We start from the raw sequence: 26,821 nt of genomic DNA on the forward strand, positions 1-26,821 counted from the left end.
AGAGCGACCAGAAACAGCATACCAGAGGGGAATAGTAATAATAATTGAGATGAACATTGCACAGGTGAGGGCTCTGGGGGAGAGATTGCTCAACATCCAACTTACCGCAAGACACATTTTTACTTCCCTCTGATTGGTTTACTCTGCCATTATTCAGCATGTAGCAATTCTGGCAGTGTTTATTGACGAAGTATGTGGACCCAGGAGTGCGGGTGGCAGAGCTGTTTGTGATTGGCTCGTTGTGTGATGCTGTTGGCTCATCAGGCCACCTGGACTTTCCCCTGTGGTGGAAGACTGGAGGGTGTTTGGATTTAGCAAAAATAAAGTACATCCCAGTCCTGTGTTTCTGTTGTTTATGTGGTAAAATGTCTTGTGGCGCGGTGCAGGAGAGAGCGGGATGCTTTTGTTCTCATGCAACCTTTCCATTGTCATTGTGTGAAACAGCACCGGGCCCTTCGGCTGAAGGCGGAGAGAAGTAAAGGGGAGGGAGAGTGTTGTAAGGAGAGGGGATGTGAAGGTGTAGGAGAGGTGTGTCTCGCCTCAGGGGCCTACCTGCTGTTGTTTATCCTTCCCTTTCTTCTCTGAGCTGAAATACTAGCTCTCTTCGACTGTCTATTATGGCAAGAAAGGGGGAAATATCAAGAGGAGGAGGAAAGGTGGGCAGTGGCAAAACATGACAGGGTGGGGGGCGGGGGGGTGAGAGGAAGACAGAGTACTTAATTGCGCATGGTTAGTCCGTGTTTTTTTTTTAATCGCGGCTCGGTAAAAATCCCCCACTCTACTGGGCAAAAACAAAAGGGCCTACGTGTCAGCTGCTTGGCGGAAACAGCAGATTGATTTCAGCCTTCAAATCCAAACATAGGGCTCATTCAAAGCTGAAGAGGGCCAGGCAGGACTCCAGGCTACAACTTGTACAGAAACAGGAGGAGGAACTCGTGGAATTCGAGGACAACCTGTGAGACAATGAGCGCCACTGAGTGAAGTGCGCTGATAAACTTCGCTAGTGACAGAAGGAGCGATAGTGTTTTTTTTGCTGTATTTGAGTATGGGATTTGTCACTGGGACCATAGTGCGGTACGGTCTGAAGTTAACTCACGCACGCACTGGGGGGCATCGGGGGGAGGGGGGTTTCCACGGCTACCGATACAGAGCACAATGCTGCCACGACGACGCTAACGATGACTGGGCAACAGAAGGCACGTGTTTGAAATTAAAGTTGTCTTTGTAGAGGTCAAAGTCACCCCATCCTCCCCCTCCTCTGACTGGCACTGCCACAGGCTTCCTGCTTAATCCGTGGGCCTTTGTACCATCAGAGAGGCCCTATAGTTGGGGATTTACATGGGCTGAATTTCACACGGTGGGATCACTGAAAATGCACCTATAAACAAAGCCGGCGATGCAAGAATGCAATCACATCTCCCAGCCGTCAGCCCCAGCGGAGATTATACAAATAGGCTTCACACTCGCTGTCACGAAAGCACCCAGTGTAACCCAATGCACTCTCGCACATTTGTACACCCACAGACAAAAACACATCCTACACTATATATCTCCACTTGTGGTCCACACATTAGCTGTCTTTTGTAAAAGTGGTTTTCCTAGAAAGCGTTTGGATTGCGACACTAATCGAAATATAATCCTCTTCTTGATTCAGACCCTTGTTTGATCTTTTTCAATTTAACATATGAAATGATTCTTCTTTGTTTGTATTAGCAACCGATGCGTCAAAACAAATGCTCAAAACTTCGTCCTAAGCAGCATGAAAATGACAAACAGGAAGAGAGGGCTGTGTTTCACTCCTCTGAGAAGAATTAACCTGAAAAATGTGCTGCTGTGTACACCCAATTCAAAGCACCTACGTGACTTCCCATCCAAAACTAACACTGCAAATGAGTCTTTAAAAAAAGAAAAAAAAAGCCAAATCACCTGATCACTTGAGCATTAAGGGAAATGTAGATGTTACTTGATGCCTTCCCACAATTGTTCTTCATGTTGTGTAACCGCTCAAAGTGTTGACAGTCAAGGCGGAAATGCAGATTAAAACTGACAGTCGGTTTTTAATAGTAATATCTTCATTATGCTTGTTATCAATACCCTCACTGTCTTTAGTAATAAGCTAAAGACTATGAGGGACTGAAGCTGCTCTCACCTCCTAGAGGTTAGAGGTGTAAAAAGTGGTTTACCAACAGCAGCTTTAACATTGTGAAAGTAGCCTTCCTTCGTAACTACACTAGGCCTCTGTGTTTTAGGCCCTCACTTACATCTGGCTACAGCTGAGTTGTATTAAAATGATAATAATTTGAACCTACACACTGGAAAATATTTTTTAAAGTGTTGCAGAGAACAGACAACACACTTAGATGATTATTTTGTGTGTCAAGTGGTTACATGTGAGCTGTACTGCAAAAGCAGTAGCTAATGATTATAATGTCTGCATGTAGAAGATATGGATTGCAAGAATGAGATAAAGGATTGAGTCATGCTTGTGTGAATCATGGGGGGAAAAGTTGCAGCAGACAGGGTGGATGCACATTACAGGAGTCAACTACTCTGACAAGCATAGGGAATTAAAAAAATTAGGAGTTGAGAGTGTGTTTTACTGTTTGAGATTGTATCCATCTCAGTGGGGCTCTTTGACTGAGTCGTGCCCGCATACATATCCCAACTTCAAAAGAGTCCTCATCCACTTCTCCTTAGGGAAAAGTACAGGGGTTTTGTACATGACAGAGTGGGAAAGTATGCGTAATCTCTTGTGAAGTGATGACTGTTACGCGGACATCACGTTCATTCATCGCTCCGGGTCTTCAAAACGGCCAGTCTTGCATGTTTTCTGACTGTGTGAGTCTCGCAAACGTCTTACGACTTGTAGCTGCACATCAGCGGAGGTTAATGTGTGAAAGCGCTGGGTTGTTTAGTGTAATCCTCGCTTCTATGATAACAAGTCTGACATCTTTCACTACGGGCATCATCTTGGCATTACACAAATGAATACAAACCTGCAGAATGGGGTTCAAAATGTCAACGTTTATGAATGAAAGCAGAAGAGTCTGACTGATACTGGATTTTTTCAGGTTGATAGTTAATATAAAAAAGTTAGAAAAATCTGATAAACAGTATCAATTTGTATATTTTTTTAAACACTAACTTTTATGTTTCTTTAATTTGGTTAATAAAGAACTGGTGTTTATTGAGCAGAATACTTTACAGTTTCTCTGGTAAACAAACACAAAGCAATTGTTGTTATTTATAGACCCTATGTTTAGGGTACCTGAAGAGCGAAGCTGGGACTGCTGGAGAAGTAGCAGTTCATTCATTGGAAACTCAGTGTAACATCAGTGACTTGCCGTGCAAGCTACAGATACAATAAATCAAGTTTGTTGAGACTGTCTTCCCACCACACCTGCTAAACTGTCACTTAAAAGATGTCTCAGTGAATATTTATTAGGTGTTAGGTCCTGTGTGTGTGTGATAGTGTTTTACAGGCCGTAATGAATGAAAATATCTCAGAGAAATGCATTTACACAATTACAAAAGTTTACATAAATGTAAAAAATCATTTGTAATTGTCCTGGAAGTTGCACAATTTGCTCCAAACTTATTTATAGGTCATAAACAGCAATCTGATCATTTGTACTTAAGAGATGTGTAAAACTGGTTTGACTCAACAATGTTTGTATGTGTGTCATTAAACTTGTAATACTGAATTTTCAGTATTACAAGTTTCAAAGCAAATGTCTTGGAGAGCGTCCAGGTGCAGCTGGCTAGGTAGGATTTTAGCCAGCTTTGAGGTACTGTACCATGTAAAGTAAGAATGAGTCTGCGGGCATTGTTTTGAATGTCATACTTCAATGATAACAAATTTGGTTAACAGTGTAAAATTGACATGTTAAAACCATAAGTGTGTAAGGTGTGGTGCGCTCATTATTAGTGTTCTTCATGGGACAGCATGGGCTCAGCTTTCATTTTCTCAAAGTGAAGTTAGTCTTTTGCACCAATTATTATATACAAAATGCTATACTTTCCATCAGTGTGTTGCATGCAAATTTCAGCTGTGCCTGCATCATATTCATATATATTTATCTGTGCATGTATCATTACTATTAAAAAAAAGAAAGAAGCTCATTCAATGTCAGTTGCAAATGATTTATGGTTCTTTTTATGTAAGTAGTTTCAGTGGCAGAACAGGAACTGACCTCTAAATCAGAGCTGCCAAACTGTGATGAACTGAGTAGCGTTCAGGAAAACAGGTGACAAGTATTCTCACGGCATCGGTTCACTAAGTAAACAGTTACCTCAGACATAAACTTCCTTGCAACACTGCCTGGCACCGTCCCCAGTCCCTGCCTCCTCCCTTCTCCAAAGTGCGGCTTTACCTACTTTGTCCTGTCCATTCAACTTAGACAGCGTTTCTGCTCGGTTTAAGAATCTTACAAATTCCATTAGTGGATATAGGATTAAGCATTAAGCTTTTTTAAAGCTGTTGCTCTTAATTAACTAAACAAACACGGCCTTCTATTTCACTTGACGTCTCGAGTGCTGCGGTATGTGCATGAGCTAATGCTAATTATTTCCTAACGAACAGAGGCGAGCCGGACTGCTGGCTCTGGGCAGGCGGTTTGGGCCTGTTTTCCATGAGAAAACTTCACACGCATGTATACAAAAAGTAACCACATGAGCTCAATTACACAGGATACTAATTGAGGGAATGTAATTAATGGTAACAAATAAGTACACAGGGGTAACTATAAGTATTATATAAACAAGCTAACACAGTACACTGTTGTGTAATTATTATACTTAATGTCTAATGCTGAATTTAGTCAAGTCAAAATTTAAAAAACAAAACAAAAAGCGGCCTTGTATAATTTTATTGAAGCTGTGTCTGAAGCGGACCACACTTGTTTTCAGACTCCAGCGGTTGCTCACTGATCTCAGAGTTGCATCTGGTGCAATCTTTATCTCTCCTGCTGCCTGCCGTGGATTCCGTGTATGATCAGCAGTCAAGTTTTGACACGAGCGAGTGTTTCACATAAGGAATGCACCACCGGGGCCTTCGCAAATATAAAACGGGATTCATGCCATCAGGCCCACTCTGCACAACTAATTAAAAGCAAGGGGATTTTTTTTTTCTTTTTCACACTGAGTCACGAGCGACCGGGGAGGTATACGAGGAGAGAAGATGTTCTCCTGATTTCCTCTCCTTTAATTTGTCTTCACCTGCAGCTGCAAAGTTCCCCTCAACTCCTAATTATATAGTGAGGACCACCTTAAATGTCCAGCAGCAATTGATGGAGCAAATCAGACAGTAAACAACAGCAATGTGAATAAATAAAATGCAAAGAGAGGCTACATGTGGGAATGCCTTAGCAACACAGACTGATTTATCACCAGGATAACCCCCGAGCATTAAAAATATGAATGTGTGAATAAGTACAGCTCATAAAGTGAAGCCAGCACCAAAATAGATGAACTGAAATAACGTAAGGCCATTAATCACATGAGTTATTCCAGTGCTGCCATCGGTCTACCTGAGCAACATAGTCCATGTTTACATTCCTGAAACTGGATGTGATGCTATCAGGTTGGATTGGAGGGGGGGGGGGTGATCTGCAAACAGGAGGTGTTTAGGAGGTAAGCTGCTATTATCTTACAAACATGCATGCCTGCAAAGCGTGCATCCATGCTCTGCTGAAAACCACTATTTTACTCCTTCATTTGACAATATGTGTTTGTTTATCTTTTCAGCTATATAAATGTGTTTTTATTTGCATTATTATAAACACAGCAGATTTCAACCGTTTTTTGTCTGGAGCGACCAAAACGAGTAACTTTGTCTTCTGCGTCTGTGAGCTTGATTTGTGCTGAACTTCTCAAAGAAATGCCGGAGGTAAACATCCAAGACAGACATCGAGGAACAGCTGCTCCAGGCTGACATGCCACTCAAAAACCACAAGCCCCTTAACATCTCATCTGGGGAAAGTACCTGTGTCATGTTTTCATCCTGTCTCATCACATTCACTGAAAAGTTAACTTGGATTACAGTCCGACGATGAGTGATTCGCACAATGGGGCTCAACGACGGCACCTCACATGCCATCAAACTGCGTCTACCAGCATCCTCGATCGTGTCAAGTGAAGTTTTGGATTTGGAGATGGCAGCTGGAAAGGCTTTATCGAACGGAACACCAAGTGTATAAAGAAGTAGTTTGGGGAACAACTTGAACCTACCACTGATGACTTTCAGCACATGTTGGGTTCAGCCTCACCGCCTCCTCACCAACTTTCTTTCCTAAGAGGAAAGGAAAAATAGAAAACAGATGATGTTCAATTAAAACAAAAAATTCGACACACGCAATTCACCCCGCACATTTTTTTGTTCACATGACAAGAGAACAGAGACAATGAGTTAGTGTGTGTTGACTGAGAAAACACAACAGGATACATAAAAGGAGCGTCACTGAACGGCAGATTAAAGCAATAAAAACAGAAGTCGTAAAGACATAGTTTTAAATCATCATCATGGGGAAAGTGTCACATTCTACTCTGATCTATTAATATCTAAATGAATGTTAAATATGATTAAATCTCGTTGTCTTAACACCATGAAATGCTTTGACACGGGTGTCTTTGTAGGAAGCACCTGCTCTGCTCTGATCAGAGGTGCATTGATGAGGAAGGCTTACAAAGAAACAGGTCAATCCAGTCTGAACTTTTAGTTAAATCACAGAACAGCCTGTTTGAAAGAAAAAAGCATTACGGTCTACTTCACAAGCTGTGAGGATAAAACAAGACAAGCATGGAAAGTCATTGTACCTGGCTTTTAAAGGGCTGGTGGGGGATCCCCGAGAAAAGTGTTTTGTTATTATGAAGTTGATTTTAAGACTGTAAGATTTCCTCTTTGAGATGTTCTCTTTGTTGAGTGCAGTTCTGTTCACAGTATGTTCTGCACAGTGTACTCATTCTTCACTCAACTATCCAATAAAATGTCATTTGGATCAACTAGTTAACCCTGTCAATCATATGAAACTACTAGTGATCATTAGCACCTGACTTGTAGAACAAAATGCAACCCTCCTTAAAATAAACAGCCTTTTGGACATAAACACCTACAACATCCACATGTAATTATTATTCCTATTATTTTATATTTCTTTCTTATTCCATTTTTGGCCTTTCATGTATTTGCAGTTGACTCAGTGTCATTTATAAATGAGGGTCAAACAAGTATAAATAAAGGTTTCTACTACTAGTAGTGTCCAGGTCATATGAAGCAGAGCAATATCAGAGTAGGAGGTGTGTGTTTGGATGTCAGCTTGATGAATGGGATGTGAGTGATGGGGTGGAAATTGTGAATTGGGCCTTTAATTTGACTAGAATTAGATTAGAGCAAACAAACAGTTTACTACACAGGGGATATGTAATGTAATTAGGCTAATATGACAATTAAAAGCTTGCTGTTTGATTCATTTGGACTATGCAACAATTGAAAGATTACTGAAGCAGTAAATCCTACCTGGCCTATTGTAGACTGTTATACAGACAATTTAGAAATTTGGTCAAAGCTGCCAAACATTGTTTTTGCCAGTTTTCCGAGGGCCAACAATTCAAACCAGCTGACTGAGGTCAATCAAAGTCTTGAATGGATTTAGATTTTTCCGGTTGAGATGCTGAAATTTGAGGTTTGGCCAATAAAACTGTTGTGGTTGTGACATTTAAGCGTCCAGAGTGGAAAGCTCGGCAAATGAGCTTTAAAACAAAGCAAAAGTAGACAGTGTTAAGATTACCGGTTTCTGCGTGGATCTTCTTTTCTTCCAGAGCAGAGCTGACGTCATGAACATCACAGTGAGCTCTGATGAGTCGCCAAAGAAATGTCGAGTTCTGCCCAAACTAGAAAAGCACATCAAAGTGTTAGGACACGGTATTGAGCTACAAGACGCTGCATACATCCATACATTTATTATACTGTATCATTTGCCACACCTCTTCTCTCTGCTCTAGTAGGATATTGAGACTTTCTCTTTTGTCAGACTCAGTGCCTTGATGCAAACGGTCGATCCTCTCGAGGAAGGAAGACAACTTGTCCGCAGGCTGTTCTTCGCCACCCGCTTCTGCATCGCTTTGCTCCTCTTCCTCAGAGTCTGTCAGTGCAGTCATATACCTGAAAGCACAAACAAACACAGTGTAGTTAAAGGAAAAAAAGTCTAGCTTCACTTTCCTCTTTTGCTGACGTGGATTAGAAGCTGCGCCGAAATAGCTTGGTGGTTCCAATCGCCGGGGCCAGACTGTCTCCATCCTGCCATCAGCAAGATGTGCGACTTGGCCTCACAAAGCATCAATAAACAGCCTAAACTCTGCCAGTTTCCCTGAATTAAGAGAAAATGGCCTGTGTCCCGGTAACTCGCCCAAAAAGCATCTTCTACTTGTGAGGTGGAATGAAAACACCTCAGCTGAGGAGGGTTTTTTTTTTTTTTTTTTTTTTTTCTCAAATCAATCAACATCCCATCTTAACGAGCACTTTTACGGTCCCTTTTCCTGCCAGGTGCTGATTTAAAAGGATCAATCTTCGCCGCCTGTTTACACATAAATGGCGCTGAGTTTGTTTACATAAGTGGGTCATTTAATTGTTTATAAATGCTGGCTGTAAAGAAAGTCTTGACGTCTTACCGTGGATACCTGAAGGCTTTTTCTGTGAACACAGGCAGACTTGTTTGTCAGGGTGAGGCACGCAACACTCACATTAGATGTTTTATAGTGCCCTTTCAACTACTGTAAGTATGCGCTAACACCCTAAGCTAACACTTAAGAAGCGGTAGTAAAAAAAAAATTGCTATATTAATGGTAAGAAATGAAAGATGCAGACGAGAGTGAAAATATGAGAAGGCCTTTTTCTTTCTTTTTTTTTAAGCGTTGGCAGCCTCTGCATGTGCGTCATTGGCGGTTAAGGGAATATTTTGGGCTGCGAGCCATGGTTCTGGAGGGATGTGTCAGAGCGGGCCACAGACAGAAACGCCATGGACCCAACAGGTGCCTCGTGCCGGAGGCTGCTTCCCTGACTCAACCCCCGCAACACACACACACACACACACACACCTTCAAACATGAGTGCAGTGATCGCAGGAGTGATATGAGGGCATCTGAGCTGCAGACATTTCCCTTCAATCAAGAAGAGAACCTTCAGTCGTGCGTTGGTGCGCTTAGATCAAACAATCCTGACCTCATTTTCTAAGTTTTATGTCGACTTGTCTGTTACCACCTGTATTCTAATTTCAATGAGAATACATGTGCTTTAAGGTGAGCCTATTGAAATTTTGCTGAACAGTGGCAACTATGACCAGAAGGGAGAATTATGGGATAATGGAATGCTAAAAGATGGTGTATAAGTAGCACAAGCAGAGAAGAGTCGTAAAGTTGGTGATTTGACTTGGTGATGTCACACAGAAATATCTAATATATCTATAAAAGTCAAGACAAAGGCCTCTTCCATTTTAGTCAACATAAACATGTGCAATCAAAATTGGTGCAGAGCTCCTTCCTCGTTCACCAGCTGAGGTGCTGCAGAACAGTGGAGCTCTCAGGTGGACAGAAGATGTATAAATGGTAAATGCACTGCACTTATATAGTGCCTGTCTAGCACTTTTACACTACAGGCCACATTCACTCATTGACACATACGCTCACACACCGGCCATCAGGATCAATATGGGGTTCAGTATCTTGCCCAAGGACACCCAAGACTGGAGGAGCTGGGAATCAAAGAAGACCCACTCGACCTCCTGGGCCACAAATGACACTACATTTAAGGCCTACCATGTCCTGCTTCTGTGGACAGCTGTGAACATGCCGGGAGACCATGGATGCAGGTTCATTTATATTTTTCAGGGGTCCGCAGACTTAAATGTGTTTCACATGTGCATGCTAGTATACAGGTTTACATTGTGATAACTTTCTAATTGTGAAATCTAGTCTATGGGCCTGATTTACTAAATCAGTGTGCAAACCTGACATTACAGTACACGCAAAAAATGTGCAAGCTGATCTACTAAGGCAGCGCACTGAGTTGTGCATCTTTCCAAGGTGAAAGTTAATACGTGCTCTCCATTTAGTACTTTCGCCATAATGAATATGCAATGTGGAGTGTTTTAACCCCAGTGTGCATAATACAAGGAGAAAATGCAAATATGTTATTTAGCACACGCATTGTGATTCACCAAACCTAGAGGTAATTTTGCTGAGGGTAACTGTGTCTATAAATAATATGTTTGGCAGGTATTAACCAGCTGTGCACTGTGCACAAATGACTGCTGTTACTGTGGTGAGGAGGAGATGGAGGCACAATGACAGAATACACAGAAAACACATATTACCAGTGGTTTCTCTGGTAAAATTTTTTTTGCTACAACTCAATATGTTTCTTAAACTCTTCCACTAGAACCTTTAATTCCATGGGATCACATTTCATTTTGCATTCGCGGCTGCTCGTCCAAACTCCCATTAAGCACCCTCATTTAAATACTGCTGTCTGTTGCACCTGTTGTAATTTGCGTAGCTATTCATGGTAGATCACCCGCAAAACGCAAGCTAACCAAACGTGCAATCTATTGTACTGCACACGCAATTTAGTATTTATTTGGGATTTTAGTAAATCAGGCCCTATGAGTATTACAGATTGTTGTGTTGTGGTTTACTGATCAGTTTTCAGGCACTTTAAACAACAAGCCCACACCAACACAGCCCCTGTATAGTTTTACAAAGAACTGTTTTTAGTCTGAATCCAGCTGAGTTCCTGTATGTTGCTGAACAACAGGAAACAACCAAGTACAGTAGACAAGACAGACATTCCTTTTTCCTTCTCAAGCATATACAATTGGCGCGCTACCAGTACATACAGTTGATGCCATCACAAATTCTGGGCTAAGCAAAGATGTCCTCAGAGGAATGCACGCAAACCCTTGTGGACATGTTCCTGTACCAATTCATTCATGGGAGGATGATGACATTTATGTCACGTAGACCCTTGTGGCAATATAGACACGGAATGTACCAATTGACCGTTAAGGTCACTAGTATTGCAAAGCTTCTGGTCACAATCTTTGTTTATTAATGGCCTGAGGAAACCTTTGTCTGTCAGAATAAATCATGTTTTTTGTAACTTTATACTCACTTGTTTGCTAGTTTTGCGATATATTCCCTAGACTGCAGTGAGATTATATTTTCATTATTCATCATTTCAACATTCTACCCCTAAAAACTTTTCTGAGCAGATCTTTGCCTGAAATGTCCAAATTGTGGGAGATCCATGCAGCTCTATTATAGGTAGTATTTACAGTAGTTCTGTAACAGGGTTTTTTTTTGGCTACACTCCACCTGCATTTCTTCATTATTCATGTAAAGTGAGAACTCTCTGACCTATTGGCTTGTATTTAGTTCACTTCCAGTGGCTTGGTAGGAAACAGAGACTCATTATAACCGTAAGAGACTTTACAGTATCTTTATTTTAATCTTCGTCTGTTTTTGGGATCGTACGCCAAAGCCTGTCTACAATCCCCCTCTCTACACTAACCCCTGAGTAAATCCTAAAACCTGCAGGCAAAGCTCAAACCATTTATTGGCCAATGCAACTAGGCTTAAAGAATCTGAGTGTTAGTGCTTTTGTGCTTACTCTGACTGTTGTGGTCTTCCTCTTTGTCTGTCTAATACAGAGCAATACCTGTATTAAAAATACCTGTATTTAAAAAGACCTGGACTTCAACTATGCTAAGACAGTCATTTATTTCGACTTGTGTCATTCATTCATTTCCTAATTCATTCATCCTTTTGTTCTTTTATTCATTCAGCAGTCTGTTTTACCTCCCTCCCCACAGTTATTTACTCAGTGGAGCTGGAGAGACAGGCAGCAGAGTACTAAGTGATCAGTGCATTCCTGTCACGCCATTCCACGGCTCATGAATCACTTGAGTTGAAAGAGTAAAGACACTAGGGTTCTATTTGTATGGCTGCGCGTGTTTACGTTATGTATGTATGTTTGCGCAGGGACCATTATTATCCTTTGCAATGTTACTAGCCGTGCACAGCTCTGAAAGGACATGTCTAAATATTGTCATTGCTATTTCAACACTGACCAGGTACATAATATACCAGCAGGCCCACTTATGTCCTCCACAGGACAAGAAATCAGATTGTTTTCTGCAGGCAAGTTCAGTTTGTATGGGCAGAAGAAATTATATACCTATTCATACATCCAGAGAAAAAACAACAGACAACCATGAATAAGCTAACCACTTTTGATAATTGAGGTCATTAGAAAATATAAATACAATACATTTGATAATTAAAAAAATAATAATACTGATTTCCAATGAACTGATTGTTCAATAAAATGTCAAACATAGTGAAATGAATGACACAAAACAGTTTAATAAATGTCTTAAACAATTACTCATTGGAGATTGACTTAACTTAGTGGAGATTGATGGCAATTCGTTTTCCAACTGACTGATTAACAACTAACTGATTCAGCAGTTTTAATATTTGGGTTTGGGTTTTTTTTTTATTTGGGTATTTTGTGTGTGTGGTAGTGGTGGGTTGTATTTTATACTTCATATTTATTGTGTAAAACTCATTATAACAATGACAACCAGAACCACAGTCCTTTGGGTCCACTTTGTTTAGAAGGACACAGCATGATACATGTACCCATGCCGTGTCAACCTCAAACCCTCAACAAACAGTAAAGTCGTCCAGAACTCGAAAGCTTTAACCTCAGTTTTAAGCAGGATGTGTGCTCACAAGAGGAGATCAGCCATTCAGTGTAAATAACCCATGGGGCAATGAAGGGTGCACTCAATAGAGCTTAGCGTTGGCAATCTCTGTGGTTACACCGTTCAAAACAAACCCGAGTTACCATCCCAACATCACCGGGCCTTGGAACATGCAGCCCAGTTTATTCAGAGTGAATCTCTGGTGACAGGACCTTCTCTCTACAACAATGGTTGACTGGAGAGAGTCCAGTAATTTATTCTCTATCCTTTCCAAAGGCTCAGCAGGCATTGACTCTTTAGCAGTTAACTCCCAGTTTCCCACTAGTCAGCTGTTTAACTATGTAGGTGATAGGGCTGAACCATGAGTTGATTTTAAAACCGCAATTTGAAACGCTTGATTAGAAAATCACACAGGATTCAGCAATTCAGGATATACGTTATGTAACACGTCTGAGCGAGGGTTTAAACTGTCATGATTGTCTGACAGTCATGGTCACAAATCAGAAGTGGCCCATTGCGACTGTGAATACGTCCACCAACAAAAACATGTGAAACTCAAGGAAAGGTGACATTGTCGGTGTGGAAAAACGGCCTCCGCTGAACTTTTACCAAAAAAAAGTAAATGTGGAGTATCACACAACAACAATTGACCTGTAGTCAAGCAGAATGACCGATCCGTGCCAAAGTCTCACCAAACACTTCATAGGTGATGACTTTCATTTGAAGAGTCACTGCCTGCAAACAGCATACTTTCCTGCTGACCACACGGGAGAGAATATTGCTCATGGGCTAAGTGAGTGTTTGTCCAGCTGGTGTCTGAAAGACAACAGCCAGACATATATCACCGCCGATAATGGACCAAACATTATCAAAGCTGTGGAGCTAGGATTCAGTGTTTCCATTTTAAGAAAATGCTGTAAAAAAAAAATGACACAAGAGTAAATCGGGCAGCAGGTCTTTCTCGCACAGTTGGAAAAAAAAGGCAGCACTGATGGTTAAATCTGCCAGAGCACTTGTTGATTACACAGTGTCCAACAAGCCAGGGCTCAAGGCAGAGGATGATTGGGAGCAGAGCAAGATTAGTCATTCAAGATTAACTACATAAGTGCAGAGAATGTCTCAAATGTCAAAGCAAGAGAGAAGACTGAAATGGAAGAATTGGCTTAAAGATTGCCTCTTATTTATGTGCAGTTTAGTGAATAAAAGGTGTCACATGCAATATAACTTATTGTATTTGGATTACACTTGACAAGGCTCATCCCAGTGCTTTGCAGGAGAGGAGGGCTCATGTCAGCACCACAGATGCTGTGTTTCAAAGTGCAGCAGAGGCAGAGCCATCTACTGTGAAGAAGGGAAAGTGTTCATCAGGCTACTTCTTTAAGAGCAGCACTGTGGCCCCCCCTGCTTCATCCACTCTGTAGATGGAAGCTGAGGGGAACAGCTACGTGACCGAGAGGAAGATCATTTTATTTTCACTTTATTTATTTAATTTAACACAATTACAGCTTTTTTGCTAATTTTTATATGTTTGATTGTTCTATGCCAACTAAAATAATAATAATAATAATAATAAATACATGTTGGAAAGAATTCATATCTTTAAGATCCTGTCCTTGCATTAGAGCAATATAGAGCAGTTAATATTTTGTTGGTATCTCATGTGGTAATGTATTTAATCTATGGATATTGAACTCAAGCTTGACTTTAAAAAATGACATCCCAAATCAAATCACAATATCTGTCAGAAAACTCACAGTTAGATATAGAGATAAAGTTTCCCTTAATCATTCATCACTGGGTTTCTAACAATGACAAGTGACAATAAAGTCATTTGTCACAGACATGACATTACATCTCAATGATGAATGCAGCGATTCATCTGAAGTGAGGATGCCATTGTACTGATTTCATTTCCATTTATAAATAGCTCTTATGTTAAGATGTTGTAACACTATTCCTAAAATAGCATCAAGAAGAAACACATTTGGAAGCTTGAGGTTTGTACACAACTGTATACACAACGCCTTAGATTGTCATCTTGCCGAAAGGCAAACAAGTAAGAAAGACATCTGAAGCAGCAGGTGGGATGACACAGAGAATGGAACTCAGGGAATGAGTAAGCGATAGAAATGAAATATGAAAGAAAAGAGCCATTGTTGGTGAGGATGACTTTCAAAATGACGTTGACTCTTCTGATACTGGTAATAACAGATATATATATAACAGTTAAGCATCCAGGGGAACTCAATAGCTCATATTATCATGCAAAAAACGGCTTAAAGGTGACATTTATAATGTAAAGATGTAAAATAATAGATAGTGCTCCACTGCCATTTCAAATATAATAACCAGTGTATTATCTCCTGTTAAGTTTTAATGGTGAACTTGTTCTCAAACTTGCAGGTGCCAGCTTGCAACATCAGAGTTTATTTGGAGTCGTGTTTCTGGCCACCTGATGAATGTACGTCCAATACAGAGTCTTGTCTTAGCTCTGTTTTTGTCTCCACCAACTTCTGAAGGAAATGTGTTAATCTTTAGCTGCTAAATGCTCCACTCTGTTCAGCAGCTAGTTGCAAGCTTTGTTTGTCTGCTGCTTGGTGCGGACAGGTAGTATAAAACAGCTGCCTGCACCAGGTAAAAACAATAAGTCAAGTAGTCATGTGACCTATTGTTAACATAAAAATGTTACAGCAACTTTAATGCATAACAGAAAGTAGGCAAAATACTATCCAGAGAGCTAGATCAATATTTCATTGATCCCCATATTATATAATAGAAAAGGCATCTTGAGCCACTAAATTGGAAATGATAAGGAGATGTAAGTGGTCAAAGTCAAACTCGACATATATAGGTCACAGGCCGTCCAGGGTGACTGAGGACACATCAGACAGTTGAATGTGTGTGCTCTGTATCTCTAGTGTTTTCTCTATAATTGGACCGGCCTGGCGGGCAGCCAGGCCAACAGGAACTCCCGCCAAGGCCAAAAATATCTTCATTTAATTCCAAAAATAACACCAAATATCCATTCATTTGGAAATCAATAGTGTTTGGGGGCATCTCTGTGCAAGCGTCGTCCCGACATGCGAGACATCCTCCTTGTCGTTGCCTGGGAAACTGTTGGTAGTGTAGCTCCTTTAAGAAAAGGGGTGGTGCGTAATGTGTGTGTATAGCAAGTGTGAGGGAGCGAGCAGCGGAAAAGTGATGCTGAATGCAAACAAGCAGAGGAAAAGGTTAGCAGTAAGTTGTCAATGTGGCTGAATTTATAGTACTGACTACAGGGTGTCAGTTAATAAAGGCTGCAGTTTCGCAAGAGAAAAGTCAGAAGAGAAAAGTGCTTTTATTCCAAAGCAGTCAACACAGGGGAGACACTCATCTCTGTATACATTGTACTCTAAAATCTTCAGTCAATAAATGTGTTTGTTTGGCTAAATACCTCTCACTGAAGACTGAATTTGAGGATATAGATGCGAACATCTTGGATGCGGACAGCTGTGGATCCAAAACCTCCTATGACATCATATGAAAGTTACACTAAAGCTTTTAAGCACAAAGCAGACAATGAACTCCTTTTCTTTTTTCCCCTCTTTTCTAAACATTTCTTGTGTGTTGATCAGGCTTGCCCGTCACTAAACAAAACTTCAGCTTGAATCGGCTTAAATCAACAACTATCCGATGTCATGGATGCTTTTTTTTTTTGGAAAAGAAAAAAAGAAGCGGCAATGTCCTTGAGCTACACCGACGACGTGATATGAATAAACCTAGTGGGAACTGTTCACGGAATTACAAGTTCCTACAAGACACGTTGAAATGAGGCCTCTGACAGCTTGGCACACGGACGCTGTGATTGATTGCTCTCCTTATCTGCAGAGAGGTAGCTCTGAGGAAGCCGCTGTGACATATGAGGACTGAACGGAGTAAACAGCTCCAACTTTCAACGTTTCAGTGGCTGGGTCTACATCTTCACCGTTTTAATCAACGCTACCCACCTCCATAATTTTGACATAACGTCACACTGAAAGCTCTGCTGTTTATGAACATTTCTGCTGAGGCAAATTTGACTTTGTTGAACAGACTCAGGTTGGAGCACATCAGATAATTTGCCATCATTGGACACAGCTGAGATATCTCTATAAACATAGCAGACTGGGTTGGTTTTGAAAAATAATAGATATGCTCTTTATTAATCAAATGCAATCATGCGACTAGAAGAAGACTTTAGCATAAATATTGGAAAACCATTAAGCTTATTTCCAGAGAGGAATCAAAACAGGTCTTTGCCTATTCATGACCAGCATGTATTATGTTCTGCAGCAAGCTCGCTGCAGGATTTGTTGAAGGCTCTGTCCACACACGCATGATGTCCCCTGTTAAAAGTCTGTTGCCCCCGCTACTATTTGCTTACACACATTTAGTAAAATGTTGTTTCTGTGATTTATTTAATCAGGTGCTCACTCTATAGCGATTTACAGCACCTGACGATAAAATGTTACTGCCGTGTTTGCAAGCTCACATTCAGCACAAAGCAATAAATGCCGCTAATCTCGCTTAATCTTAAAAAATATTCTCCAGGCTTTAGATTTTGACAAACGAGCAACAAACATTGAGCAAAAGGCTATTACCCCACCCTCAGCTCAGCATCACCGCTCTTATATTTGTGTGGAGATATTGTGTTCAAACAGACATGAAGAGCCTTTTAAATGGATGTGAGGATTAGGGGTGTAACTGGCTCCTCTGGTTTGGGAGTGGGGGGGGGGGGGGTGTAGGACGCTACACATTCCCTAAGGAGCTGGAATTTCTTCACCATACCATTCCCACTAACCCCCACCACCCCTCTCTCATACAAATAACAGAGCGGCAGGGAAGGCTCTTTAATTATGGGAGGTGTGTGCGTGCTGTGATTTCTTTTAAAGCATAATAACCCTGGCTGTAATTAAGAGCATTTGATGCGGCCGACGGCTGCCATTCAAAACCCGTGAATCACATCTGCTAGAGGGCAGCCTCACACTTCACAACACTTCAGAACTAATGTAAGTAGAGATAAGGTGACCTGAAATATGTATTCGTCATGCGCAACTCATATGATACGGTTTTATTACCTGTCCTCCAGCTATCTCGCGTCCAATGCCGACGAATGCACCTGAAATATTTGAAGGGGTGACACCCTAGCAGACCCGCTCTGAGTGAGTCACAACACATTTTTCCTCATAAACTCTATTGAAAAAAGTTTGTAGTTTACTTTATTTTATCATGTGTGTTGATGGACGTGTGTATCTGGTTGCAACTTAAGTAGAAGAAACATTATACACACATTGATTTTGGCTTCTTTCCTGGGAAAAAAAAAAAACCTCAATCCAACCCAATCTTTGTGTGGAATATGATTCTTGGAGAAGACAGGCATTGATTAACACTGGATGTTCAGTTGGACTACTTTATGTTGTTGTAGTTGTATAAATAATACTTTTTTTTTTTTTAAACAACTTGGAGGTGATTGATTAATCATTGGAAGGACAGTAACAGGTAACAGAGATGGAGAGGAGCCGTGAAGCTCTGATTTAAGGCTCACTGCACACCTAAAAACTGTGTGGTTAGGATGTAAAAGCAGCTGCTCTCAATGTTATGATGTCTTCTTGGCACCGCACGTACACCACTTCCTACACAAAGGAAGCTTAGGTCAATCCGGGCTAAGTGCTCCAATGGCAGACAAAATGTCCCTCCAGGTCTGTGTGTGTGTGTGTGTGTGTGTGTGTGTGTGTGTGTGTGTGTGTGTGTGTGTGTGTGTGTGTGTGTGTATGCAGTGCAAATAAAATTCCAATCTCATCTTTCTTTGATTTGTTCACCAGGTTTGTTACAGTTGCAGAGTCGCGTGTAGAGAACGCATTCAATCACGTCCAAGAAAAACTTGAGTCTGCCTCACTGCTGAAAACATTAAAGCCTCAACTTACTCGTCATCATTTTACTGGAGATATTTGTTTTTTTAAAGATGAGATTTTAAATGGTAATCCATTCAAAAAGAAACTCATCTGTTGTTTATGTTATCCCGGGGTTGGCATGAGTTTAAGGTAGGCTATTTGGCTGTGCACAGAGGTGGATGACTGGGCATGTGGTCCTTGATTAGTCTGCTGTACTCAGCAGCACCCGAGGCTAATGTACGTACTGTCATAACTATAATTTAGCACATAAAATGAGCAAGCGCATTTAACTGGTGAAGTAAGGTAGGCACGAGATGTTTGCTTCACGTACTGATTGACGGGTGAGTCTATTGAGTAAATATGTCTATTGAATAAAGTGGAAATAAGATGAAAATCAAGTTAGGATATCATGTCAGTTGGCCACCTGTTGAATAAAAGGCTGCCTTTGTTGGTTGTCTGCTGCAATTATTTTCATTAAAGCTGGACTGGTTATATTTGGGGAAACTAGTATAGTACATAACTGCACACACACGCAAGGATGATTTTCTGTTATCAGATAGATGTGACAAAGATGCACACTGTACAATAATATGATGTACAATAATCAGGGGGAAATTAAGTCTCTGAATTAAATCTGAGGTTACAAATCTGGGTGTGATCTTAGATTCAGGTCTCGCTTTAACAAAGTGACGAAAACATGTTTTCCCCTGAGACAGACACAGAAAGACTAATTTATGCCTTTATCTCAAGCCATCTCCGTTACTGTAATTGAATACCCTTCCAAGCCCTTTTAATGTGAAGCACTTGGTGTGTGTCATGTATTTTACTGTAAAGCAAAGTTATTATCAGTATTATCATTATTACTGTATCGGAGCCAAATATTGTAAGATTGAACAATAAACTTCTGAGCAGCATCCACACCAACGCCTGCTCAGCTCTACTGGCCTGCCAGCTCATGAGCTGCAGATAAGTATTGTAAACAGTGGAGTCTGCTGGACAAACTATGTAATGATGACACTGATTCACAATCAATACCAGCACTGTCTCTGTACTATGACCTGAGTAATTTCATTTATTTAATATCAGTCTTCACATCATTTCATACTGGACTGGAGTTATTAAAAAAGACAAAAATGATCAGATTATTTATGTTACTTGACAAACCCGAGCTCCTTTTACAGCCAAAACCCACCCTAGTGATTGTATTAGTACTTCAACTATTTAGTATTGCACCGTTAAAAAGCTGGGGTACTCATAAGACACAGATGAGAGAAAACAATGGTCAAAATCAAAACAGCAAAGGCCAAAATATACTAATTTCTATTTCCTGTTAATGGTCAAGCAACACTTTTCGCTATGCAACCAATTAGATCATTTCATTAAACCCTTTGTGTCCAAGCTCCAGCTGAGATAACAATGATGACATCACTTTTAACATATTCAAAGGGTTATTTTCTGAGACTGGTTAAATCTCTAGAAGGTGAACATATAATGCAATGAGAACTATTAACTAAATATTATGGTTTAGTTGTCACAGTCAAAATTCTGACATTCTGTCACTTTTAGGTTTGCCATCATCATCCCACAGAAAATAAATAATTGTAAACATAACTATACAATTTCCTGAGCATTTCACACAATGAAAGGTTACTTGGAAAAGTCACAATTTAAACAAATAGATCAAATATATTTTTCATAAACCGTCTTGACAGTGTATTACTTTCTTGCCATTCATGTGTGTAAATTCTGTAAATATTTGAATACTGTGTACTTGAATTCAATTGGTGTGTTCAAATAAAACATTTCAAAAGTACAGTGAATGTGCGTCATTGTGAGGGGGTCAGTAAAAGTGCAGCAGTGTAACATTTGTGAAGAGGAATTTGGGTAAACTCACTACTGTAAATATGGACTCTGGAAAAATTGGGTTTGCTTAATATTAAGAAAGCTGATGAGATCATAGTGGCAAAAATGCAAAAGAGTCTTTTCTGAGAACGATATAATCAAAAGTACTCACCCTCCCTCACTCTCTGCTTCCTCTGAGCTCCGTCCTGAAGGTCTGGCCCCGGAGACGGTGCCCGCGGCCCTTTTCCTCCGTGTCGGCGTGGTCCTGTGAAGGGGACTAACCCGACGCGCCTCGGCCCCGTCGCGTCCCCTCAGCTCTTCCCTAACTTGGTCGGGCAGCGTCGGCAGAGCTTCCTTTAACGCCTTCATCTCGTCTTTCAGCTCTGACACGCACTGGATGAGGGCCTCGAGGCGCTCCAGCACCACAGCCTGACCCCTGGGCATACCTGGACCGTCCACCAGCATGAGGCTGGTAGTCTGTTCGTCGTTGCGGTTGAGGTAGAAGCCCGGCCATGAGCCTCTTCGTCCGGACCTGAAGCCTTGGTAAACCACCACAGCCAAGCCTATGCCGGCCATTCCAGCCAGTGCTCCCAGGACTAGCACCTTGCTGTCTGCCTGGGCCATCCTACAGGCCTGTAGAGACAACACAGCAGGTTTAGACTACTGAGTTCATTAATATCTAGCTGAATTTCCTGTATGTTCTGGTTGTACACTAATTAAGAGACTGAGAAATAATTATACATGGTCATTATAGCATTGCTAAAAATACACATCTAATGGCTTTAGATGACTTTTGCACAGTACTATATATCTGATTTAAGCAGACATGCAGCAATACATTTAAGCTCAAGTACGCAGCATTTGCTACTAACATTAGCAGCCTGTTTGATAAACAGATTAAAGATAACAATTACCAATGTGCTGCTATTTGTCACCATCAGAAGTAAAAAAAAATGTGGATGCAAGTGATTGGTGCAATACAGATAAAGATGTACCAATATCGATATTGGATACTGGTCCGATACTGACTCAAATAGCTGAATTGGGTATCAGTAACAATGGGCCAATCTGGTCACATAATAACACATCATTATTTTAATACATAACATTTCAGTAAATGTGTATCTACGTATTAATTTGTTGCACTTTGTTTTTACAAAGGTAGTAAAAGCAATGTTTCAGTCAAGCCTGATTTTGCCTTACACATAGAAGAATGATCCCAGTCTCTTCAACACAGTAAGGCACGCAACTTATTAATTAAACACTGTTATTGGGTCAGCACTCAGTATCAGCTGACACCCAAAACCTAGGTATCAGTATCAGGAAAGAAAAAGTTAGATCAGTGTGTCTCTAAATCCCAGACATGTTAGTATGAAAGAAAGTTCCTGTGGTTGGTATGTTGAACTTTGTGGAGATGCTGAAAGAATTTCCGTCTGTCATTTTTATTGCTGTCTATATCCCTCCATCAGCTGATACGGAGGTAGTGCGTGACATCATTTACTCCACTGCTGCAAGACTGCAAACTCAGCACCCCAAACAAAGCTTTTATAGCCATGACTGTAGACTTGAACCATATCACACTAAACAGAAAATGACAACACTTTAACAGTATGTTAACTACCCCACTAGAGACAATCAAACACTGGACCTCCTGTATGCAAATGCATATAGTCCCACTGCCCTTCCCCCCTACTTGGCAGATCTGATCAAAACCTGGACCTGCTGGCACCAAAGTATGTCCCCCTTTGTCCAATAGCAGCCTGTACCCACGAGGACAATGAGGTGGTGGATTCAGGAGACTGATGAGGCACTACAAACTGAGATGTCCTTCGTGAACCACATATGGAGGACATCACATACATCTGAATACATCAAATTCTGTGAACACACAACTTTGCTGGCACGGACTGTACTCTGCCTCCCTAAAAACAACAAGCCCGGAATCACCTGTGACCTGAAAGTACTTCTTAATAAGAAGAAAAAAATATTCATGTGTGGAGACGGGGTAGAACTGAGAAGTATACAGTAGCCTACAACCTGAGGGTGAACCTCCTACCTCCTACAGCAGGTAGATGAAGGCCAAACTCCAGCAGAAGTACACAAGGGATGTGTGGACTGGAATGAAGGAGATCACTGCATTTCAGTTGAGAAACATTCCCAACTGCCCACTACTATCTATCCCCACTTAATCCCCACTTGGTGAGCTCATTAGTCCAGAACCCTCCACCTTTGAAGTGTATTTTCTCCACAGATACTACAGGCAGCCTCCCCCCACCTGACAGAATAAACAAAGCAAGACTGAATGTCCCCACAGTATCAGCAGTAGGGTTCGGACTCGGGGGACCTGTACTGTACCACCATGCTGCAACACCCCTTCAACCTGAGCCTGAACCAGGAACTCTACCAGTGTGTTGTGACCAGTGCACTTCACTGGCGACACAAACAGACTTAATAAGCTGATTAAGAAGGTCTGTTCTGTAACTGGCTGCAAACCAGACACATTTAGAGTTATAGTGAAGAGGACGAAACTGAACAAACTGTTATCCATTAGAGATAATCCTGACCTCCTGAACACCCTTTTACCACCTACTGGACAAACAGATGAGCACTTTCTCTAACAGACTACTAGTATTTAACTTTGATTGATTGTTTGGAGTCACCGAATGTCCAAATTTTCTGATTCTAGCTTCTCCTATGTGAATATTTTATGGTTTCTTTAATCATCTATGGTAGTAAACTGAATACCTTTAGGTTGTGGATATTTGAGGACGTTATCTTAGGCTCTGGGATACAAAAAATGAGTCAGTTTTTAGTTGCAGCCCTAATTATTAATCCAAGGAAAGTGTTAAAAGAAAATAATGTTGTGTCATTATTTCCTAGAGCTAAAAATGGCTTCTTGGGTTTGTCCAACAAATAAAGCTAAAGCTAATCTTCATATTTGAGAAGGTGGAACAAGCAAATATTTGGCCTTTGTGTTTGACTTATACAACTAATTGATTACCAACTTGTAACTTTATTTGTAGTCAAACTAATTAAATAATAGAAAAATACTATCAACACATGGTATCATATTGTCTGAGGTACATCATTTATAATAGATTCTTAAGGTTTAATTCCATCTGATGTTTATACTGAGCTCAGCATCAACTTGTAAGTGATTAACACTGAGTTCAGTTTGACAGTAAAGGCTTTATCAACATTGTGTGTCAGGAGACAGTGCTGTGGTTGTGGTCACTAAGTAGCCATAACAGTCAGATGATGTTGAGTACAAGTTGATACTGAGTGACTTAGTAACATTTAACTGATAGTCAGCTGGCACCTGGGTGAGTATTAATGTTACACAGAACAGTGTCCATGAACAGGGTTTTATTTTAAGTACATGCAGAAAACAGTGATAGTAAAGAGTCTGGTAACTCAATGTGAAGCACAAGGACACAGCAACAAGAAAATGATATTCTCTCATCTATGTTTGTACATCTGTTTCTGTGTGTCCTCAAAATGTGTCCTCTAAAAGACTGTAATTTTACCAATGGCCACACCAAAGTCATATTAAAGTTATAGTAATAGACTGGGCACAGAGAAAACACTGATGAAAGTTTAATATTAGAGTAAATACAGAATTTGGAGGATATGTATGTTTAAAAATAAACAAAGTGTATAGATGTGTATTTGTTAATGAGCTTCATTTGCGAAATGACTGAATTAAAACTGCGCAGTACACTTTGTTCATTTAAAAAGGGGTTCAAAGTTACATAGTAAACAACTGAGCTGTGAACATAATGGTGAATGAGATGTTAGACGTTGTATTTTTGGGTCTATTATTTTATATTATTTGTTTTTCGTATGAGGTAAACACAGTAGGTGTAATAAGCTAAACCTTATCAGTCAATAATGCTACTTTCTTCGTTTGTTTGATATAATTCGTTATGATATATCGAGTACATGTGCATTCTTTTCTCTTTTTTTAACACTATTCTAATACGAGCCGATTAATTAAATGGCATTCACTTATAAGAGAGTGTGTAGTAGACTGTTACTTATGTTTAAAAGGGGTTACGTTCGTGTCAAGCCAGCTAGCTACTTAGATAATTGGATTAACACACTAAGCATCAAAGAGCGCGTTAGACAGCAGACAGCAGCTCTATAAACACATTGTCAGTCCGTGTCAAGCATGTGTTATCCTTACTAACACAAAGCCACTGTTTTAATTGTAGGTTGTAAGCACACATATGCCAAACAGTCCTGCTGCTAGCTAACGTTAAGTTAGGTCGTAAGTCCACTAGCGCTGCATAGACCAAAACAAAGTTACTCGAAAGGGTTAAATGCAGTAAAAAAGCGTTAAGGGTAATAATGTCAGTAATACAGCAGCACGACAAGTCATTACATGCACACGTTAAGGCGAAATAAATGCGAAATTGACAATATTAGAGACCTTACTGCAGATGTCAGGGGGTTGGAGGTGGCTTGACAGCTCTGTGGTGTTACTGAAAAAATATTCCGTGTAGGTTCAGGCGGGGCAAATAAACGTTCCGCGCGTCTACTGATATACAAGGAACACGATGAATACCCAAATCACAATCTATGTATTTAATATCAGACATGAATATATATGAAGTATCTTGTCTTCACTGCTGCTGTATCTCAAGACGTCCCTGTGTAAAGTTTACGTGTTTTTTTTTTCTTGTTGTCAGCTCCCCTCTCTAAATCCAAACTGTTGGATGTTTGATGTTGGGTTTGGCCCCAGGACTGAACATTAATGTTGTATGCGGGTATGGAAAATCAATTAATGAAGTTGAATTTTTCATAAAAACTGAAAACCTCTCATTATAACTTGAGGACCGTTGGTTTCTGGCAGCATTGGTCTCTAATTCCATTAAACACTTAACTCTAATGGTAATTACCCTAATGGCACATTACTTTCTTTTGTTTGCCACAAGGAGCCAGCAAACTTCTCAACACACTGAAGGCTTCTTTTTTGCTCTTTACATTATCAGATTAGGACCATCTATTGTCTCCTTGAGCATGGTCCTTTGATATGCCTGTTCTTGGAAGAAAATACTGACTGTATCATCACAGTAAAATCAGTCTCCTCTTAAGGCTACATGCCTAATGATTCACACTATATTCTTTCACATTAATACAATGTATTCCCTGTCCATGCATATAATGGCAGCATACAGATAAGCTTTATAAGAACTAACATACACTCTCTGTCCTGATTACAGTATGTCAAATACCCGAAAGACAGTAAACAGGCAGTGCATTGTGCAGGCATATCCTTTACATTTTTAAAGCTGTACACACTTTGCAACCATTATGTGAGGAAAAGAGCATAATCAACTGTGTTTGTCTCCATTTATTCCTCTAAACATACAGTAAAATTAGCAGTATTAAGACATTTGATTGTTAATGAAGGTCATTACAATCAACAATCTTATTGTGTGCAATAACCAAATGTTATCCGATATTTATTGTCTTTGTGTATTTTTAAGTTTTATTAATAAAGACATGGATGAAATCTAACAGCAGCAGATTTGTATTTTTCAAGTTGAGTTCTCTCTCATCAGCTTTATTGTCACAACACATGAGTAATGATTGACCAGAGTTCACAACAAGTTACAATGTCCAAATTATGTGGCATAAAACAAGTTAAATAGAATGATAATAATAAGTGTCCTTAAAGGAAGTCATTAATTAATATATATTGCTTTATAAATCTCAAATAAAGTGTTTCTAATCTCATTTGTACCTCTACTTCTGTCTGTATTCAACAGTTATTATAATATAGTTTGTCTTGCGTAAACTATGACATATAGTTTCTCATTGATATTACACCTCTTATATTCATTATTTTGAAATATGACATGAGAAAACAGTCACTCACCTCTATGATTTGCTCCTCTCACAAGTAGTGTCCCTGCAGTGAACTTGGACAGGGTGAGCACTAGCATTTAAAAAGTTACTAAACACATGAATTATCACATTCACCTTGGACCTGTCGTCATGGAGCTGTCCCTACTGAGTTTTATTCAGTGTTACAAATGGCAGTAACAGTGGAGCAGCGTTAGAAAAGTTGTGGGACTTTTATTTATATTTATGCCAGACTATCATATTCATCTGTGCATAGAAAAATACAATTTTTGATTGACGGTTTGTTAAACTTTCCATCAGGAAAAAAAAAGCAAACAACAACAATGACCTTGATGACCTTATGGAGTTGGTTCATTTCGTAAATGGCCTTATTCTGGGATGATGATGTTTATTTGACTTGGCAGTGATACATGAACTCTCTAAGTAGTTATTTATTTGAGT

The 26,821-nt window shown here is 40.2% G+C and overlaps 1 protein-coding gene across 3 annotated transcripts in view; it reads right to left on the reverse strand.

The window, feature by feature from the left end:
• LOC128372606 (regulator of microtubule dynamics protein 2) overlaps nucleotides 1–26,515 on the reverse strand; it is a 37,591-nt gene extending 11,076 nt beyond the window's left edge. Inside the window, exons 1-5 of one of the 3 annotated variants that reach the window (XM_053332707.1) lie at nucleotides 26,394–26,515; nucleotides 20,682–21,142; nucleotides 7,981–8,158; nucleotides 7,785–7,887; nucleotides 6,229–6,289 (exon numbers count right to left, since the gene is read on the reverse strand). In XM_053332707.1, the coding sequence (XP_053188682.1) occupies nucleotides 6,229–6,289; nucleotides 7,785–7,887; nucleotides 7,981–8,158; nucleotides 20,682–21,133 (794 nt within the window). In that variant the 5' untranslated portion in view covers nucleotides 21,134–21,142; nucleotides 26,394–26,515. Of the gene's footprint in view, nucleotides 1–6,228; nucleotides 6,290–7,784; nucleotides 7,888–7,980; nucleotides 8,159–20,681; nucleotides 21,143–24,941; nucleotides 25,035–26,393 lie in introns of those variants that run through there. The other 2 variants (XM_053332708.1, XM_053332709.1) reach the window with 2 other exon arrangements.
• Nucleotides 26,516–26,821: the final 306 nt, after the last annotated feature.

The sequence above is a fragment of the Scomber japonicus genome, chromosome 14 (assembly GCF_027409825.1).
Source record: "Scomber japonicus isolate fScoJap1 chromosome 14, fScoJap1.pri, whole genome shotgun sequence".
Classification (NCBI taxonomy): Eukaryota; Metazoa; Chordata; class Actinopteri; order Scombriformes; family Scombridae; genus Scomber; species Scomber japonicus.